The sequence below is a fragment of the Eumetopias jubatus genome, unplaced genomic scaffold, assembly GCF_037043125.1.
Source record: "Eumetopias jubatus isolate StellerSeaLion01/CBP00866 unplaced genomic scaffold, mEumJub1_p1.0 scaffold_6, whole genome shotgun sequence".
Taxonomy (NCBI): Eukaryota; Metazoa; Chordata; class Mammalia; order Carnivora; family Otariidae; genus Eumetopias; species Eumetopias jubatus.
The window spans coordinates 26,181,283-26,200,490 of NW_028274812.1; the positions used below are offsets into that span (position 1 = coordinate 26,181,283).

A 19,208-nucleotide genomic window follows, 5' to 3' on the forward strand; every position below is an offset into this window, starting at 1 on the left:
GATCGAGTCCCGCATCGGGCTCCCTGCTCGGCGGGGAGTCTGCTTCCCCCTCTGACCCTCTTCCCTCTCGTGCTATCTCTCATTCTCTCTCTCTCAAATAAATAAAATCTTAAAAAAAATAAAATAAAATAAAAAAATAAATAAATCTAGTGCCTTGTGAAAACAAACCCAAAGTTTGTTTTCTCTCACCTGAAAACAAAGCACCCATCCACTGATCTTATTTGGAGGACTAGGAGAAGAAACCTAGACTTAATACTCTCAGCCATTAACTACGTGAATTTATTATACAGATTTAAGTTCTCTAGGCCTCCGTTTCTCTCTAAAATAAGTACAATAGTAATGCAATTTAACACACATATACTACTGTGAATACAACTGAAAACACAGCCCTTGCTCTAAATTCTGGCATCTCTAAATTCTAGACTTTTATGGCTATGAGTTTTTACTTTTAGATTTATGAGAAATATAACTAGATAGTTCTAAACTTGATTTTAAGATATGATCTAAATTTTCAATCATGTGTATCAGAACCACTTGGCACAGTATCCCTCACCAGGAAATGATGTAACGGCAGCCGATTCCATTTGCTGACCACCAACAAATGTAAACAGTGTCATTCTGCTGAACTCCATCAAACAAAGTACTTTGTTCATTTTTATTTTGCCATCCCTGAGGCATAGCAATACTAGATGGAGCTTGTACGAAGTCATTACCACAGTGCTAAAGGCCACCATTAGAGGAAAAAATATTCCCTAAAAAAATTATTTAAAATAGTAACGATCTTCAAAGGTATTTCATATTCATTAAATAAGGTTTATCCCAACTATGGCCAGCTAACAAAACACGAAAAGAACACAAGCTCGAGGCAAGCTTTTTTTCTTCCAAAACTTACCTCTTCACTCAAGAAACAGCCTGCATAATCTAACTGCCGCTAAATTTAAGTGAAAAGAATATAAGCCAGATTTAAAGAAATGGAAACCACTATAAACAAACAAGATTCTTCTCCCATTAAACTTAATTCCTATCAATTACTGCTTCACTTCTTCTTTCTGCTCTGCCATGGTAATAACTGTACTTTTCTTATAATTGCAAAGGAATTTTGTTGAATAAATTACACTAGCAGAAACCACACTATCCCGAGTCCTTAGGCCTTTAAATAAAAGTTATGCCTGAGATATCTGTAGTTAATAAGCAGGAAGATAGGCCTTTGAATCCACTGGCCGACTGGAGACATGTCGCTCAGCCCCATTTCCACCTCTTATCCCGTGTTCCAATGTTTTTGTGGATTCAATCCACTAGCTGAGAGTGACAGTTGAAATGAAAGGGACAATGAGATTTAAAAGGTAAAACATACCTGACCCCAGTGCAGAAAGTCACAAGAGGTTTAATCACAACTCAGTTTTCATTATCTTACAATGAAGAAGCATGTGATCAAGGCTTCTTGTTATAAAAATTGTTATAGGCCTGGGAACCCAAGAAAAATCTGTGGAGTAGTACTGTATGCCCATTCAACAGAATTCCCTCTAACCAGAACAATTAATTTTGGACTATCCACATGGAAGCAACTCTGTTATATAGAAGGCTTATTTTATTGCAAAGTGAGGCTGCATGCGACCCACCACCATCAAACAGCATAAAAAGTCCACGGTGCTCGTGATTGTGAACGCACCGTGGTCAAACCCCAGAAAGGCTTCCCTACTATCTTTTCTGATCAAACAGGCCCAAGCTCCAAAACCCTGAAGCCCCAAACAAAAAATAAAGTGACACACTGAAGAGAGGATACAATGTTAGCTTCTGAGATTTTATTATTTTTAATACATACATTTCACAAACAGAAACCTTCAAACACCACACACAATTCCATAACCAAATGTTTTCGTTTTATCAACATTCTTTTAACTATTTACACCATCTTCCCTCAACAAAAGTGCAATCCAAGACATCTTGACAAGAAATCTTTAGGACAAGAATATATTTTTGAGCTGGCTTTAACAATGCCCGTCCGTTATGTTTTCTTTCAATCACCTGGAAAAATAACAAAGTCAACAGGACATAGAGATGAGCTGGGTTAGGTGGCAGCCTATTAAAGGAACCAAAACACTGAACAGGAGCGCTTTCTCCTCAAGTCCTCCCCAAACGTCCAAAATTGCTCAAGAGCTGCAACCAGGAGACCAAAGAGGAGAAGCCATGTGGAGGTCCTAACCCAGGGACAGGAGAACCGACTGTACAGGAGGCATTGGTCTTACAGGACAAAACAGAAAACTTCAGCAAATTAGTTTTCATGGTCTACTAAGTTATGCATCAGCCTGTTAGTTTTAGTATTTAAACACCTAATAATATTCTTTCCTGATGAGTTCATTCCCCCCCCAAAAGATATGAAAATACTTTTTACTCTGAAAATAAACTTCTTTTGCAAAACCTGGAAATTAAAGATCAGGGAGAGCTCTGTCTTACTCAGAATGGAATAATTCACCCCACTGCCCAATTTCATGGCCAATGTCTATCTTTTAATCAAGCAGTTGATAAACTCGGTATTATCACTTGCTTCAGATGCAGCCAGAAGTGGAGAACTGAGCCAGCCTGAAGAGGAAACGATAAAGCCATCAGAAATGGTTTCTCACTGAACTGAAGCAGGTAAAATTTTATTTGTTCCAGGTACAGAACTCTTAAAAACAAATGATAAAAAAAAAAGTTAGAACAGATGAAAAATCACTTTGAAATTGTTAGTCACTTATGAGTGGTTCATTTTATTGAACACTATTTATCAGAAAAACAGAAAATGGATCTCTTGGGTGACTAATATCCTTTAATAACCAAACCACAACAAAACAGTCATCTTTTTTGACATACTCCAATTTCTACCAAGGTATTCAGAGCAAAGTACTTTTGAGAAAGTCTGGTGAAAATACTAAGGTCAGCAGATTTCCAAAATAAGATTTATTACCCACACTGTGGCATACTCATTATATTTTATTCTCAAATAAGCCAGATTTTCTACTTTAGATGAGACTGTGATGCCTTACAGGTAAACGACACTCTCACAGATACCTATGCCTCTCCTTTTTCAGAACTGCAGCATCCACAGAATCCTAACTTTGTGGTCCAAATAAAGGCCAAAAGCAAATTTTACCCAATTACAGGGAAAACTACTCCTACTTATTTTTCAGAGAGTAGAAACCAATAGAAGGAGAAAATACTGAATGCATCAGAGACCATATTCACAGCACTTTTAGACCAAGGGGCTTGTGAATGTGATCTATACGTAAACTTTAAGATCCAGAACAATAATAAGCAGGTTTCTCTATGAAATTTTAGGTGCATTAAAAAATAGCATTACAAATATTTTACTACCTGCTTGAAATTCAGAACTAAAATTCAAATGTTACTCTCAAGACTCAAGAAACTTACTGATTTTTACACTTGGGTACATGAGAGAATCAGTGGGGAACCAGTTAATTCACAATTACAGTTTTGTGTATTAAAAACAAATTTGCAAGGGCCATGTCCTATAGACCTTTTTCAGTTGCATCAAATACTGTCAGACCAATATCGATTTGTTGCTTCGATTTGAGCACTTCTCCCCACTGTGAAATATTTTTCAGACCATCAAACACCAAACTAGATGCAGTGAACCGAATTATAATCATCCAAACTGAAAGATGAGAATATTAGTTGATATACTGGTTTTCAATGCTCTGTTGTTTCAAAGTATCAAATATTTCATACAGTAGAACTGAAACTTGCTTGCAGTAATAGCTAAACACTTCTGAGAGGAAAAACAGCTGTTTTTCTGAGGGAAAAAAATGGTATAAACCAAATGAGTAATACAAACTGTTCATATAACCCCAAATTTGGCTACTCATAAAAGATTATATTTTCAGTATTCTTTTAGCATATATGTACATAATACTTGAAATTACCAAATCCATTTTGAGAAATCATACTCTAATTCCAATTCTATGATGGTATGAGGAAAGCCCAATGCTCTGACTAATCAAGTTATATAAATTATCATCTTTTTTCACTAATGGTGAAGTATCATGGAGAGCTTCAGAATGATGTATTTTCAAACATACTGTTATACATTACAATCCACGGTTTTGAGAAATGAAACACACTTTAAAAAGAAGTATTAAATTATTGTTCTCTTCCTCATATCCTCACAAAGCAATTTTTTTCCTTTCCTTCTTAGGGTCAAACCTAGGATCTGGGAAACTCAACATTAAATGGGTCAAATGTGGCCATAACAATTTTGTGGAAGATAAAGCATGGTGATGATGGTTCTGAATTTCACCAGTTCGGATCTATGGCTGTGAGATTTACCTGTGAGAAGGATCTGACATCAAATGGCACTCGGACAGTGCAACCTACATAAATCAGTACCACCCAAATCATGTCATTCATGGATTCTCCTTAAGAGCTCATCTGACCAACTTCAAAGACACAATTCCAACGATAGGGTTCTGCCTGATCTTGCCCCCCTTGAGTCCATGCGCATCACTTCCAAATTCATTTAGTATATTCTCTCTGTTACAGGTCAGTTTACCTAAAAATATTTTTAGGTAAAAATTTTAGGTAAAAAAATAAAAAAACACCACAAGTTTTCATAGGTCTTATAATTTGGATCTAATTTTCAATAGGAAAACTGCCTGCTAAATCACAGAGGTGACAGAAACAGCATTCGTGTCCACTTTCAAATAATCTGCAGGTCAATGTGTACTGCACAACACTGAACCAAGACGGACTAATATACTCTCAGCCCTCCAGGCACAGATTGACATTCACGTGCCCCATGTTGTTCCCAAAGCCTGAGCAGATCTAAAAGTGGGTTTTCAGACACGTAACATTTTAATAAGAGGTTCCTTCCAACTCCCACCATGCTTTTAGTTGATAACCATATCATCCCTTTACTAAATTCACCCTATCCTCCCCACCACCTTAAAAGCTGCATGAGAGACTCTTAGTGATAGTGAACCACTACCCCAGACTCACAGGATTGTCCATTTGAGCTCTGGTCAGGACCACAGACTAACACTCAGGAGTCAAGCGAGGGCAAGGGGCCAAAACCATTTTAGTGGCACACATACACAAAGGAACTCTCCTTTAAATTAGAAAAGAAAGTCATGTCACAGAATGTTTCCCTATAAAAGATAATGTAATAAAGAAATAAAGTCAATAAAATAGCTATTACTAAAGCAAAGCTTTCATCAATAAGCTTCAAGAACTTTGAAGGAGGAAAATGGCTTCACGAAATGGTAGTCCAGGTTCCCACAGTGCGGACACTGCTGGACATTGCTGTACTCGGAGAAGTACTGCATCCCGATCCGCACGTCTATCACAGGCTTCCCACAGTGCTTACAGTTCAGGCGGGCCTGTGGGGGAAACACAGAGGCGTCAGCCACCATGCCCTCCCTTCCACCTCACCACACTGTCAAAGTCACCCAAATCAAAATGCAACACTGTTATGTCTGAGAAACTGATCAAGAGCTTAGCCAAGCGTCCCTCTTATTACCAAAAGCAGGGTAGGCAGAGCAGAAGATACACATTCACATATTCATTATCTGTCCAACAGTGTGACTCCTCATTTCTCTGTGGATCTGCTGCACCATTAGCACTTTGACCTACTGGTAGGAAGAAAATTCAAACTCGCACTGCCTGAACTTCTCCTGAACTTCTCCATGGAAGCTCCCCTAACAATAGGACACTCCTTCCCCCTGGATTGTTAGGAGCAGGTGCAGCTGACTCCCCTCATTCAAAGCCTCATGAAACTTCATGGACCGTGCTGAGTTTATTTTAAAAAATTCATATACATTTCTCATTCTGCTTCTTACTACACTTGTTTCCTTTGATGTAAAAATAAAGTTTCCCGAAAACACTCCAGCAAAATTAACAATCCAGGAAGAAGTGCTCTGTGTTACCACCGCACACTAGTTCTTCATTCATGCCTGGGTCTCTAACGGCACAAGACTGGAATCTTTTAGCAAAAGGTCCAAGACCTTAGAGGAATAACCAGAAATGATAAGTACAACAGTTTCTCAATTTAGATTCATTCTAAAAATGTAACAAAAAGTATAATCTCATTTTGTCCTCAATACACTCATGGGAGGTATGTGTAGTATGTGAATTTTAGATGAACAGGCACATAGTGATAGCAACATGCCCAAACCACATAGGAAGCAGAAAGGCTGAGGACTGGACCAAAGTAGCTTATTCCAGAGCCCACATTCTTAGCTATCACACGGACGACCTTTTTGTAGCTAAGATAAATTCCCTTTTCACTAACCGCTCTGAACAACAAAAGTGAAATTCTGGGCAAACCTCTCTCTTTAATCATTCTCTGTACTCTGTTATTCCTTTCAAATAATTAACCATTAAACTTCTTTTTGGCTCAAAGTCTTAGTAGAAGACCCTTAGTAGCGTCTAACACCTGCACCTTCCCAGTGAATACACAGTTGCCCTTGAACAACATGGGTTGAACTACGTGGGTCCACTTAGAAGCAGCTTTTTTTAAATAAATACAGTACAGGACTAAATTCTTTTCCTTATTATTTTCTTTATAATGGTTTCTTTCCTTTCCTTTATTGTAAGAATACAGTATACAATACATATACAAAATATGTGTTAATCAACTATTCATGTTATCGGTAAGGCTTCCAGTCAATAGTAGGCTATTAGTAGTTAAGTGTTTGGGGAGTTAAAAGTTACAGGGGGTTTTCAACTGCACAGGGGGTCAGTGCCCCTAACCCCCATGTTGTTTAAGAGTGAACTGCAGTTAAATGACATTTTTTAAAAGCCAAAGAGTCATCAAACATGTTTTCCATTTTAGTTGGAGGCCAGAAAATAAAGGTCTGGGCTTCCATTGTTTTAAAAGAAATATATCATGAGTACCAACAGGTTGGCCATGGCAGGATGCCATTCGGCTTTCCTCCCTAAAGATAAGGAACTAATCCCACTGCCTTTCAGTGGTATAGGAGAAAGAACAGCAGACAGGGAGTCAAGGGTTTTAGCACATGTGGCACGTTTGTAATGACCTCCACTGTGCGTGGAAAACGAGGAAGCTGACCTAGCTCCCCGGGTCCTTCCTAGCACCAACGAATGGCCCCAAATTCTTTTACTTCCTCATTTCTTTAAGAGAACCCTCTCTTGTGTGTGTCAAGAGAGAGGAGCCACTTCCTTCTGTTTCTCTCGGCATTGTGGCACAGTTGAGTACTACAAAATGCTGCAGTGCGTCGCTCAAAGACTATGAGATCTCTGGTGACAAACGTAACAAAATACAAAATAAATAAATAAATAAAAGACTATGACATCTCATTTCCAAAGCTAATGGAATTTTAAAATGGAAATGTGGTCAATATATTAGAATAGCGTACAAGTAGTCAGCCCCGTCTGGAATCACATGACCGGTCATGGGTGGCCATTTAGGTCTCCCATGCCCATACTTCTCTTTTGAGGACACTAGTACAAAGTCTGGCTGAAATCCCTGCTCTGCCAACCTTTTCATTCAACTGGCACAGCTTCTCACAGGATATTCTTTTTTAAAAAATCAAACCATAGTGCTAAAGATACAAAGCTATAAAGTAACTAATAAAGTGCTTATCAGTTACTTATATTAAAAGCCAGGCTTGGCAACTGAAGAGCAAAGTAAAATTCTCTCCTACCCGTGAATATGAAGGAATTGTAAAACAAGGCTTTCTTTTCCCCAAGCACTTGGAAATGAACCAAGATACTTCCAAGGATTTTGTTTTGTCTCTTGTGTTTCCACGGACTTATCTAACGTGTTTTCCCAGACTACTCCTTCCTTTTTTTCTGGTGACAGCTCAATTTCGGAAAATGCTTCCTCTGAGCAGTACTTTAAAGATTAAAAATCTTTTCGAAGGCAGCACAGGAAGGCAGCTCCTGCGTAACTGCGCTACCCCACAGAAAGGAAGAAAATCCTGTCTATTCCAGAAAGTAAAACTTTCTTCTTCCTTTTCAATAATAACGTTTTCTTATTAGAACCTAAATATATGTTAATCACACAAAACATAAGAAAATGCAAGCAAAAGGAACCACTTCACATCCCAGCATGCAGACACAGCCTCTGGCTTATAGGTTAGCAGGTCCCTTTCCAAAGTCACTTTTTACAAACAGAAGCACACTGTTAACACCATTTTATAAACTACCTTTTTTACTTAATACACTAAAAATATTTCCCATTGATTATACATTATCCCACAATACCTCCCTTTTAATGGCTGCAGAGTATTCGGCCAATACCTTCGTCACGCTGTGGTAAATCAGCCATCATTCCTGGGCGCGGGGGTGGGGGCGGGGGGAGGTAAGACCACTCGCTATCTTCCTCGCCCTCTCCCGAACTAACAACAGTGCTACCCTATCTCCTCAGCATTCGCCAGGGGACAGCAGCCCGAGATCATGCACTGCTCGCCGTCAATACCAACCTGACAGCACGGAGAGGCAGCCAGGATGTCGTAGGTGTACATGGTGCCCAGCTGGTGCCAGCTGCCGTCCCACCGGGACTTACACTTGATGCAGATGATCTTGTGAACCCCTTCCAGGCAGTCCACGCACACGGCGTACAGGTGCATGAGTCTCCCTGTGCACAGAAGACACAATGCTGAGAACGGTCGTCCTCAGGGCTAAAAAACTGGCTGATCTATCGATTATAAGCAAACATGTTACCATTCAGATAAAAGAAGAAGCAAAACGGGTCATATTCATCCCATATCCCCAAGCTGTCCTTTTAGAATAATGATGAATTACGAACTACTGTCAATGGGACATACACTTAAAAGCTGTATCTTATTAAATATTACTTCAATTCACTTTCCTAAAAAAGTACTGCCAGGTTTACAACATGGACCTCCAAATTCAAATGACCAAGCCACAAATGCTACCAACCACCAGTGGTCACGCAGGACTCTCTGCTCAGAAGTCTGTGTGTGGCGCAGGGCCTGAACCAACAATGCTGGTCTGCAGCCTCGGGTTCGCATCCATCAACAACTGCCATCATAAGAAAGTCAAGTCTGTCTTGGTACTCGTGGCCCAGAATTATACCACAGCCACAATGACCGTGTTAAACTGTCCCTGTCTCCAAAACTGCTCAGCCACCACCATTATTTAATTTAGGAACCAGGATCATATATATCTTACTTGTAAGTGGTTATTTAAAAGGAGTTCAATGTCTTATTATTTACTGGGCTCTTAAGAGACACAACCCCATTCCTCCATCATTCTTAACATCTAATGCTTACAAAGGAAAAGAGGTCACCCTTGTTTACGTGGAAGGGTTAGGATTCAAATCATTAGGAAAGACTGGGCATGTCCAGGATCCACCCACACGGTGTACAACAGCAACACCACTGCTCTCTACGTAGGCGTCAGGGAGCTCCACCTGGCTGCAAACTACGCTCAGGAGAACACATACTCCTTCAGAATGTGCTGGCTCCTTGCCAGCAGCCCAATCATGGCTCTTCACCTTTCACTGGTTAGGACAGGCTGCTCCTTACCCTCTGGAAAGAGGTAAACACTACTTACAGGGCAACGTTTCATTACATTTGCTTACAAGGCTCTCTCGTCCTCCTCAAGGGTAGGAACCATGTTCTCTCTCTCTCTCTCTCTCTCTCTCTCACACACACACTCTCTCTCTCTCAGGCCTATCTAATTTTCACCTTTCTCCATCCACTGTCTGATAGGTACCCTTCAGACGTGGTCCTGGGCTCTCTCACATACTCTTCCTTTTCTTTCTCTTCTCTCCCTATTCAGGAGTTCCTCCAATCTTAAGATCTGAACCACCCCCTGTTATAAAATAAGCTCCCCAGTTCTCATCCCAGATGCCTATTTCTAATAGTGCTTGCTAGATAGACATCTCCACCCAAAGTCCCAACACCCCTTCAAACCCAACACACACACCAATGCCCTCATCTTCTTTCCCCTAAGACAGGTCTCCTTCCCAATGCTCTCCACTCCTGTCCATGGCAGCATCCTTTATCTGCTCTAGAGCCAAAGTGAGCCAACCAGGATGCAGCTTCATCCTCTATAGGCAATGAAAACCACAATGTGATGGAAGTGATGATACTCAGTTCTAAGCTTACGCCTCTTGAGAGAAAGCACAGCCCCCACCCTCACCCCCTGAATGCAGGAAAAAGCCCAGGCTAGCCTACTGGAAGATAAAAGACCACACCGAACAGGGATGAGCCATTCATTCTAGCGGAGGCCCCCTGCCAGGCAGCCAGGCAGCCAACTGTCAGACACATGTCAGAGGCCATCCTAACCAACCAACCCACAGAACCGTGAGAATTATAAATCACCACTAAGTTTTGGAGCAGTCTGCCTTTAACAAAGGCTAAAAGATGTAAGGGATTAGGTGAAATTCTAGAAAAGGAATGAGACTGCTCCCTTCAACCTCACTTCCTCTTCCCTGTTGAGAAAACAATGAAAACAAGAACCTGCATCCATGAAACATGAGCAAGATGCTATTAAAAAGTGCTCTTGGAAATTATAAATATACACAAAATCTTAAAACTCAGAAAAATCCTGGGATACAAAGCCAAAGAAATCTTCCAGAAGGCAGAACAAAGACAGAGATAAACAATAGGATATATAAGGACTCCTTCCATCTCAAAAAAAAGGATCAATTTAAGAGATCCAATATCTGACTAACAGTTCCACAGTTGTTTTTAAAAATGAAAGAGAAAATGGTCAGAGAAACAAATCAGAAGAAAATTTCCCCAAACTGAAGACCATGAGTTCACACAGCCAAAAACCCAAGAAAGCACACTGCACAATGAATGGGGGTGGAGGGGAAGACCCGGGTCACAGTGAAACTTCAGAACGCTGGGGATGAAGAGAAAATCTTAAAACATTTAGGGGATGGGAGGGGAGAACAAAGGGACAGCAATAAAATGTTGACTTCTCAACAGTGACTCAGGAGACCAGAGACAGTGAAGAAATAAATGCCTTCAAAACCCTAAGGGGAAAGTATTTATAACTTGGAAGACTCTACCCGGCCCAACAGCAATCAAGTGTGAAGACAGAATCAAGATCTTTCAGACTTTCAAAGTCTGAAAATACCTATTCCCAGGCTTCCTTTCTCAGAAAGCTCCTGGGGATGTTCCTTAACAAACTGAGGAAATAAACCAAGAAAAAAAGAAAACATGAGATCTAGGAAACAGAAGATAAAGAACAGAAAAGTAAGTAGAGAATTCCTAGAAGGGCAGCCATGTAGTATGGCAGATATGAGTGCAGCCGGACAGACAGGGGCAGGAAGATGAAAGGCTCCGTGAAGGGAATTTAATTTCTACAAAAAGAAGTTCATTAAACGGATAACAGGTATGTGCAAATGCTTCTGAAAGCTTTGTGGGAGCTGCTGGAGAGTGGGAACAATCAGCCAATGTTTCCAAAAAGATTAAGCAAAGGAAATTGTGAAACATTAACTATAATAACAAAAGATGTCCTAGAATATACTGTACTCTATGATAGGAAATACACCTGTACTTCTTGCTCTACACTAGATATTTACATAATCATAGCAATAAAAACATTAAGGATTTTCACCAAGAATTGTGACATATTATCCTGAGAGAAAGGGGAAGATTTAAGAAAGCACAGTCATCCACCTTAAACATAAGTCAATAGACAATATCTAAAATTGGACATGAAGATAGCAGTTTTAAAATCATGATGGTGGAATGCCTGGGTGGCTCAATCGGTTAAGCATCTGCCTTCAGCTCAGGTCATGATCTCAGGGTCCTAGGATTGAGCCCCGTGTGGGGCTCCTTGCTCAGTGGGGAGCCTGCTTCTCCCTCTCCCTCTGCCTGCCGCTCCCCCTTGTTCTCTCTCTCTGACAAATAAATAAAATCTTTAAAATAAATAAAATAAAACAAAATAAAATAAATAAGTCAGTTATAATTGAAAAATGCTGTCTCTGGGAACTGAGACAGCAGGGGGTGTAGGAAGAAGACAGGTGGGGATATATCATCTCTACCACAGGCTTTTTTAGCACACTTTTAAAGTTACAAACATGTTACACCTCATGTATCTCACCTTTATATAAATTCAGTAATTTTACATGAACTGACAGATTGCTCATTTATCCTGACCAACCCCCATCATTCAAGTTCTGGCTGAAATACCCCTACATCCTTGAATGTCATCCCCAGCACTAAGCTCCCCCTGCCTTCAACACCAGGGTGATGCCTCAGCTTCCAATAATCCACTTTCCTTTTGCTGTTATTAAGAAAGCCTTATCTTCCATAAACTTCAAGATTAATTCAGCTAATCTAAAAACACGTTGGCCCTCTCTGCCCCCACCCTTTCCCTTACTCCCTTATGTTTACAAGGATCAAAGAGAATACACAGCGTGCTGGGCACATTAACACAGGTTTCAAAGGCAACTGTTTTACACCAAGTGACATAATTATGCAATTCCTACTCTAAATTCCCTCCCAATTATGGAAAACTATACCCAAGGAATCCTCCCTTCAAATTACAGAACAAAAACATAAAAAGACCCACCCGGACAACTGTATTTGATACAGTGACATCAGAGTAAAGAAAAAAAAAACCACCACCACCTCCACCACCTCGGTGGACAAAGCTGAGATATTCCAACACTGCCTGGCACCTAACTAGAACAAAAAGCACCATCCATTAAAATTAAGCCAGAAGGGAGCAATCCCATCTCGCTTCTCAGCTTTTAACAAACAGAGAGCAGGCAAGGTGAATGAACACCTTGTACCTTGAAGATGACATGGAACATCATATTCGATCTCGTCATGTCTCGACGGGCTTAAGAACAGAGTTCCGTCCACCAGAGGGAACTGTTCGAACACCGGGAGCGCCCGGTGACACAGGGCACAGTTTACAACATTCCTGTGGCTGGCACTGAGGGCCGCAAGAATGAACTTGCGCAGATCCTCGCCCTGGCCCATCTGGGCATCGTCCTCCATCCGCACGTGGAAAGTGTTCAACTTATGCCTGGGGATGTGAGTGAGCAGCTCGGACAGGTCGAGGCGCCGCAGGAACTGCACGGGCGCATCGAAGTGGCCCCCCCTGTGCCCCGATAACCCAGCCGGACTGTACTCAAAGTGGGTATTCCGGAACACGTGGCCTCCGGCCATGGCCTTTTTGTGAGGCTCCAAATGGATGGCATTCTTCAGGAATTCCCCGAGGTATCTGGAGGAGCGGGGGCCGCTGAAGTGGGCGGGGGAGAGGATGGAATAGCCGGTGGGCGGGGACTGGCCCGGGGAGGCGCAGGGGGAGCGGGCCCCGTAGGCCGCCGCCGCCGCCGCCGCCGCCGCGCCCACTGCCTTCTCCTGGGAGTTCTGCCGGTCCATGGAGTGCCGCCGGGGGGGGTCATGGCTCAGGCCTTTCTGCGGCTTGCTGGGTGGCCGGCCCTTTTTGGCCTCCTCCCCCGCTTCACCAGGGGGCCTGCCGGTGTTCTTCTCCGAGCCAGACTTCTTCTTTTTTTCGTCCTGCATCCGCTTCACCTGGTACCAGTCCGTGTCCTTCTTTAAGTGGCCCTGTCCACAGCGGCAGGAGCAGAAGCGGAAGGCCAGGTCATAGCCCTTCTTCGTCCACATGTTTTGGCGGCACTGCTTCTCGTTCCAGCTGCGGGCACGGCCGATGCAGTTAAACTGGACCAGGATGCTGCTCTCCCACTCGTAGAAGCACTGCAGGTGCATCCAGGTGCTGCAGGGGCAGTGTTCATTGTTGCACACCACCTTCTGGTAGTCGTCCTTGTCTAGGTCCACCGGCCTCCCGAAACTGCAGAGCAGGGGCGTGGCACAAGGGGCCTCTGGGGAGGAACACAAAGAGAGGGGTTCAGCATGCGGGAGCTGGGACTCCTGCCGGCGCCCCATCAGGGATCAAAGCCACACACACCCCCCCCCCCCCCCCCCGTGAACCCATTCATGCCAACAGGACAATTTTCTCGTGTCAAGACTTCCACCGCTGGAATAACACCAGACAGGATTAAAAAACATTTACTACTTTCTTCTGGTACTCTGTGGTGCCAAGGGAATTTATTTTCAGATATTTGTTATCTGCTGAAAAACACACCAGTAAGCTTCAGAAAGTCCAAATCCTTCACAGTGCAATTAGCAGTATGTCAGTACTTACAACAGTAGAGTGTAGTATGAGGTTTTCCTAAGATGTGGGGGTAATGACAGGCAGTTCCAAGGTTCTTTAAAAAGGAATCACTCCAGTGAACTAGGAAATATTACGATGAAACCACTTAACCCACCAGCTCCAAAAGGACCCTCAAAGCCCTTTATCACAAGTGTTAGGTTATCCTGAATACCACAGAGAAGGTAGAAAACAGAATTACCTCATCCTCAATTCTCTTCTAGAATGGTCTGATACCTAATGGCAGGAATATCTGGTCAAACTAATTGTTGGTCTACACAGAATTACACTGCCAGGCTATGAAGGAAAAAACCAGAGTTCTCCTAAAGCTATCAAGACAGAAACTAGAACACCAAGATATTTCTACCCTATTTAACCACATGCCCCACAGGACATCTAAAAGGCCAATCAGTTTCCCCCAAAGAAGGGAAAAATTGGTGACACAAAGTAGAACCCATCTCTTAAGAAGTAAACAGGATTTATAGAGATTCCACGGGATTCCGGTTACTCCAACATCCGTAACATTTTCAAAAGGCCCTTTTGGAGAGCAGTAATACTCCTAGTTGGGAACCACTGGACTTGATCCAGAAAGTTCCACATGCTAGCTCAATTCAGACTTTACCTTCTGTTGTAGCTGAGAACCCTCAGCCGGAGTTCTGTTTTAGAAAGCTCACCCTGGCGGCAGTGTGGGACATGAGGGCTGCGGGATTCAGGAGGGCGGGTGGGGGCAGTAACCCAGCTGAGAAATGAGTGCCTAAGCAACAGCAGCAGCAGAGTAAAAGGCACTCACTGTTGGAGGTAAGCAAACACTGATGGACAGCAAACATGGGAGGGGCAGGTCTGGACAAATGGACAAAGATGACTTTGGGCTGGCCTTATTTTGGACCTGCTGAATCGACAATGCCTATGTACCAATGAGGTGGAGAAAGACAAGACTGGAGTAAAAAAGACCTGGAGCCTGAATACAGATGTGTAGCCGCACAGCCAGAGGTGGAAGGAAGTTAAATCCCTGGACTGAGGAGCTAGCCCAAGAGGCATGTGAGAGGAGGAAAAGAATCCTGAGAAGCAACATTAAAAGGCTGGAGAAGAGTCCTCTACAGAAGACGGTTAAGAAATGAACTGATAATTCACTGCAAGACAAGTCAGGAGAGAATTCTATCAAGGCAGTTGGAAAGTTTTAAGAAGAGAGGACTGACTCAGAACAACTGTGACACCTAAAAATGTCTCCAGACACTGCCAGCTATCCCGAGGGGAGAGGGAGCAAAACTGCCCCTGGTCGGAAACTACTGGGCAAGTCAGAGACTGAAAAGTCCTCACCAGAATGATCAGTGAGCCAGTCAGTGACACCTTAGTAGGAACAGTTCCGGTGGGATGACACAGGACAGATTGGAGGTGATGGTGAAGAGAGGATGAGGAAGTCAAGAAGTAGAAGCAGTTCAGATGATCTTCCAGAAAACTCTTCCCAGAAGTACAAGGAAGGGAAGGAAAAACAATGGGAAGAGGCAAGGGCTGAGACATACACGTTCACCTACTCGGGGAATGAATGCCAAAAATTTAGGCCAGCCTGAAGAGGAGGAGGCAACAAGCTCCTCTTCAGGACTCCAGGACTCAAGGACCTTCACAACCTCACCACTGCCCACTGAGTCACAAATACAACATTGCACCAGCACAGGTGATAGGACCTATAAAGCCCAGGACACTCGGATGTTACAATCATCCCTTGCAGTGTGGGACTCCAGGGTATCAATCACAAGGCCCTAACCAACTTGTCTGCTTCCGCTCCTCTGATCACTGCAGCTCCCCCATCTACTGCCTCGCAGTCCACAGCCCTTAATCTTCATTTGTCCAAATCCCACTCGCCTCACAGCATGGACTCTCCACCAGCCTGCCTGAGCTAGAATCCTGGCAGTACCACTGTTGAGCTGTGTGCCCTTGGACAAGTTACTTTTTATCTCCAATTCCCATACAGAATGCAGATAACAACTGAATGTACTTTATATGGCTGTTATAAGAAAATTCTGATACATAGGTGGTGCTTAGAGCAGGGCCTAGCATCTCATAAACCTTCTCCCCTTCTTCCCATCCTTCGAGGCCCACCTCTAGACACTGATTTCACCAGAACCACCCCTTCCCCAACACGGTCTGGTCTGAACCTTACTTGAGTCCCCACTGTGATCTCATCAGGTTGAGGACTCCAAAGAGGATGCCTTAGTCATCTTTGTGTTCCTGGCACCACCAGGCCTAGGCCTGACACACATCCCATGCTGAATAAAGTTGCCTTAAAACAGGGCCACAAAACCCCATGTGACCAGCAGAGCAGAAGGAAGAAAGCGAGCTGAAATCCTAGACAGAAAGAGCTACATGTACTGAAGTGCACCAAAAAGAAGTAGAAAAATGGTCTGTAAACTGAGTAAATTAACTGCAGTCACCTGGGCTGTGACCTTTAGTGTCCTTTAAAATGTTAATTAGTCAATTAAACAAAGTTCAGTTGCTTTTATCTTCAATCCTTCAGAGAAACAGCCTTGGAGGGAAGGTCTTTGAAATGTAGTGACAGTAACCGAAGTGCTAATAACCCAAGACTCGTGAAATCAAACTGAAGAATGGCCTAACTCTACCTGTGCATTTACGACATCCAAAATTTAAAGTTTTAAACGCTGAGACTGGCTTGATATTTCTTTTTAAAGTATTTTCACATTCAAGAAGGTAGATTAAGAGGGGGAAAGTCCTATTTATATCTTTCTCAAAAAGCTGCAAATGGATCATTTAACCAATACTGAGAACTTCCTATGTACCAGGACTTCAGAGCGGGAAGAATCAGCAAATGGTGCTAAGAGCTCCCGCAGAAATCTCCGCGGGAATCACAGAGGAGGCAGTGTGGCTCCAGGTCCCTCTCCCTAACATCGCCCAGCCTCCCCACAGCCATCCTCACCTGCCTTCTGCCCTCCACGGCTCGGCAATGAAGAGCTCCCACGCCAACCTGCCAGCCTGCTTGTTTACATCTCAGCCACTCTGATGTGGTCTTTGTGGCTAGGCCTCAAAAACAAAGACAAGGGCTTGAGACCAAATATTATGTGCAACCGACACTTCACCCTGTTACACACCTCCAGCACAACGGCGAGGCTCCAAGGAACAGGGGGAGTAGCAAGGGAAGCCTTGGGTACCACACGACGGCTTCTGACAGGCTTTTACAGCTCATGCAGCCTTCCGATGAGGCTACGATGGGCTGGCCTCTGTACTCAGACAGGATAGCCTTCAAGGCTTGGTTAGAACTTGTCCTCTCCCCCCACCCACTGTCCACACTGGAAAGGCAGCTGGGAATAGTGCGAGTGGGGTTTGGGAGACTAGCTGTTTGACATGGAGCAGCTTCCTGCTTCCTCAACTGTAATGTGAGGACAAAAACGCTTGACCTCATTCACAGCAAATATATGTGGAAGCGCTCTATAAAGTTCCCCAACAACTCTCCCATGCTACCTACCTCTTCTATAACTTGATACTTGTGTATCTGGCTCCCTAAATCTAGCTCCCTAAAAAAAAAAAAAACTAAATACAAACTGCTGCAAGAGATTTCCTATTTTTTCTAATGTTTTGGACCCACAAAAGGGGTTCAGAAAGTGACGAATGAGGCCATGCCTCTTTTTCCAATTTTCTGTCTTACAGTTAACTAAAACATACAGGAAAAGATTTTAGAACTCTAAGAAACTGCATGAGTGCCCTTCAGATCATACCTATAACAAATGAGCAGTCTAATTTTTTTAAAAGATGTTATTTATTTATTTGAGGCGGGGGCACAAGCAGGCGGGAGGAGGCAGAGGGAGAGCGAGAAGCAGACTTCCCCTGAGCAGGGAGCCCAACACCAGGCTCAATCCCAGGACCCCGAGATCATGACCCGAGCCAAAGGGATTTGCTTACCTGAGCCACCCAGGCGCCCCACAAATGAGCAGTCTTATAGAAATGCATTTGACTGCTTCCTGAACGTGGTCTCTAAATTTATAAAATTCCTAGCTCTTAAGAATTGCAGTCCCACAAAGGTAAAGGTATAAACAGAATACAGACTGATCCGATAAAACAAAACTGTTCGTGAGATGCAGGGAGAAGGAATGGCACAGTCAGTGAGGGCCTGTGTCCCATACATCCCTTAGGACATGCATCAGAGCTGTGATAGTTGACTAACAAGCAATATGAGAAAATGTTCCTTTGTGCGTTTGTACACACGTATATAAACCCTCCAGTGCGTTTTTACAGCTTCATCGTCAGATACTCAGGACTCAGCTTCTGTTTCTCCCTGCCCAAGTGAAAATAATTAGGGATCACCTCATTCCGGGCAAAATCTCACGTGGTTTCAAGTCTGGACAATAAGATAGCTAGGCTGACATCACTTGGGCAAAGTCTGTCACTCTTCCCAGGCTTCGCATCCCGTATCCTGCCTCCCACACCTATTAAAAGGGAAGGATCTGACAGCAGATCTGACATTTACACCGGCTACCCAATAAACCCAAATCCTCTGACACACCCATTCACACTAACAGGAGCCCCATAAACCAGACAGACGTTGCCACTGTCAGCTTTTTAACTGTAAAATGTAATGTTTTCATCCCTCTTAAAATAGTTGCAAGCATCACAAGCAGGTGGGGAGTTCAGCGGGATGGATGGGGAAGGAGGGTCTTCTGAAGTCATACAAGGCTTTCTAGGTGAAATCTAGGGTAGGGGCGCCTGGGTGGCTCAGTTGTTAAGCATCTGCCTTCGGCTCAGGTCATGATCCCAGGGTCCTGGGATCGAGCCCCATATTGGGCTCCCTGCTCCGCGGGAAGCCTGCTTCTCCCTCTCCCACTCCCCCTGCTTGTGTTCCCTCTCTCGCTGTGTCTCTGTCAAATAAATTAAAAAAAAAAAAAAAAGAAATCTAGGGTAGACACTTGGTCACATTCAGCCTTGTAGACCCACTACTGTGAAAATCATATCAAGTGCCTAATGAATGTCTTATTGATGGAAAGTACAGTGACTGAAGCGCTGAAGGATGGGCAGGGAGGAAGGGTGAGCCCTTGGGTAGCACTGTTCTCATTAGGTCTTCTAGACTCAGCCCAGGACTC

The 19,208-nt window shown here is 43.3% G+C and overlaps 1 protein-coding gene across 2 annotated transcripts in view; it reads right to left on the minus strand.

The window, feature by feature from the left end:
* Positions 1-1,780: 1,780 nt before the first annotated feature.
* The window catches only part of HECA (HECA ribonucleoprotein granule regulator), a 44,840-nt gene continuing 27,412 nt past the window's right edge, over positions 1,781-19,208 (minus strand). The window contains exons 2-5 of one of the 2 annotated variants that reach the window (XM_028121380.2): positions 12,737-13,795; positions 8,439-8,593; positions 5,192-5,372; positions 1,781-5,101 (exon numbers count right to left, since the gene is read on the minus strand). In XM_028121380.2, coding sequence (XP_027977181.1) covers positions 5,208-5,372; positions 8,439-8,593; positions 12,737-13,795 — 1,379 coding nt within the window. In that variant the 3' untranslated portion in view covers positions 1,781-5,101; positions 5,192-5,207. Of the gene's footprint in view, positions 5,373-8,438; positions 8,594-12,736; positions 13,796-19,208 lie in introns of both variants that reach the window. The other variant, XM_028121379.2, reaches the window with a different exon arrangement.